Raw genomic sequence first — 1,360 nt, forward strand, 5'->3', positions numbered from 1 at the left:
ATTTGGAATAAGACTGCAACATTTATTTAGTAAAGCTAATCTTAAAAGCCAACCCTATTCACAGTCCGTTGTTCTGACCTTTAGTTTGAAGAGGACGTCTGTCTAGGAATCCTCTTAGCAGATTAATCTTTCTCTAACTCTACGGGTGCCGAGAAGGTCAGATGTTGTTATATTTGAATGAGCGCAGCACAGCTCTATGATCCCACCATGGAAACCCACTCAGATGATGATGATGAGGAGGAGGAAGATGACACTGAGAGTGGATCATGTGGAGGAAGAAGCGCGTCCACCTTCAGCGGTTTTTTCATCCGTTTCCTCCCAGGTGTCAGCTGTGCGCCCCCTGGTGTCAGTGTGTGGTATAGACCTATAGAGCTTAGAGCTGCTGTCAGGGACAGAAAGGCTCATTTAAAGGGAAATTCCGCTGAAAGGAACTCTGGTTTTAGTGCTGCTGCTTTCGGAAATTGTGTAACAGATGACGTAGCAGACGCAGTCGCGATTTGTTGACGTCAGAGCCTGGGCCATTTTGTAGTTTTCTTAACCGGAGATAAGCTAAAACAAATTAACTCGTATTTGACCCTTAAATATAGAGTGACAGATCTATTTAAGAACTCATGGTTACTTCTTTTAAATTCTACATGTATCTCCGTGTGACAGTTCTGACTATTTATCTTTAGTTCTAGTGAATGTGGCCGTTTAGGCGTCATGTAACCGTAGCCTAGCCTAGCCTAGCCTAGCATCAGGATGTTTCATCACAGCGCTGGGAGCAGCCGGACCGTCTAACCCCTCCGCCGCCGCTGCTGCTGCTGTGTTTGTCGGACAGGTTTCCTTCGGAGCTGGAGCTGCTTCCGACCCGCCTCCATGTTGAACATCCCCAGCCAGGCGTTCCCAGCGCCGGGCTCCCAGCAGAGGGTCGCCCCGTCCGGACAGTCCGGGAGAAACAAGGTACCACCGGCCGGTAGGGAGCAGCGGGGCTCTGGGTCCAGCTCTGGGTCTCTGTCACCCAGAACCCAGAGAAAACCCGACCTGTGTTTATAACCCAGCCAGGCAGCACATTTATAAACACAGAGCAGCTTTTATTCAGCCTGAGCTGGTGGAACATGTCCGCCTGTTGTTGTGGAGCTGCTGACCCCCCTCTGCTCGGCAGGTGGCCCTGAAACCTGGACACAGTCTGATGGACTGGATCCGGTTCGCTAAGAGCGGGAAGGACCTGACAGGCCTGAGGGGGCGGCTGCTGGAGGTCACCCCAGATGAGCTGCAGAGGCACAACCGGAGGGAGGACTGCTGGACCTGCATACGAGGTGGGATCTGACTACTGGGAACTTCTGTCTACTGGGAACTTCTGTCTACTGGGAACTTCTGT

The 1,360-nt window shown here is 51.5% G+C and overlaps 1 protein-coding gene across 1 annotated transcript in view; it reads left to right on the plus strand.

Moving 5' to 3' along the window:
• The first annotated feature begins 780 nt into the window (after nucleotides 1-780).
• LOC107095448 (cytochrome b5 reductase 4) overlaps nucleotides 781-1,360 on the plus strand; it is a 21,481-nt gene continuing 20,901 nt past the window's right edge. Inside the window, exons 1-2 of the mRNA XM_015391551.1 lie at nucleotides 781-942; nucleotides 1,145-1,298. Of these exons, the coding sequence (XP_015247037.1) occupies nucleotides 859-942; nucleotides 1,145-1,298 (238 nt within the window). The 5' untranslated portion in view covers nucleotides 781-858. The remainder of the gene's footprint in view (nucleotides 943-1,144; nucleotides 1,299-1,360) is intronic.

The sequence above is a fragment of the Cyprinodon variegatus genome, unplaced genomic scaffold, assembly GCF_000732505.1.
Source record: "Cyprinodon variegatus isolate N-32 unplaced genomic scaffold, C_variegatus-1.0 Scaffold547, whole genome shotgun sequence".
Taxonomy (NCBI): Eukaryota; Metazoa; Chordata; class Actinopteri; order Cyprinodontiformes; family Cyprinodontidae; genus Cyprinodon; species Cyprinodon variegatus.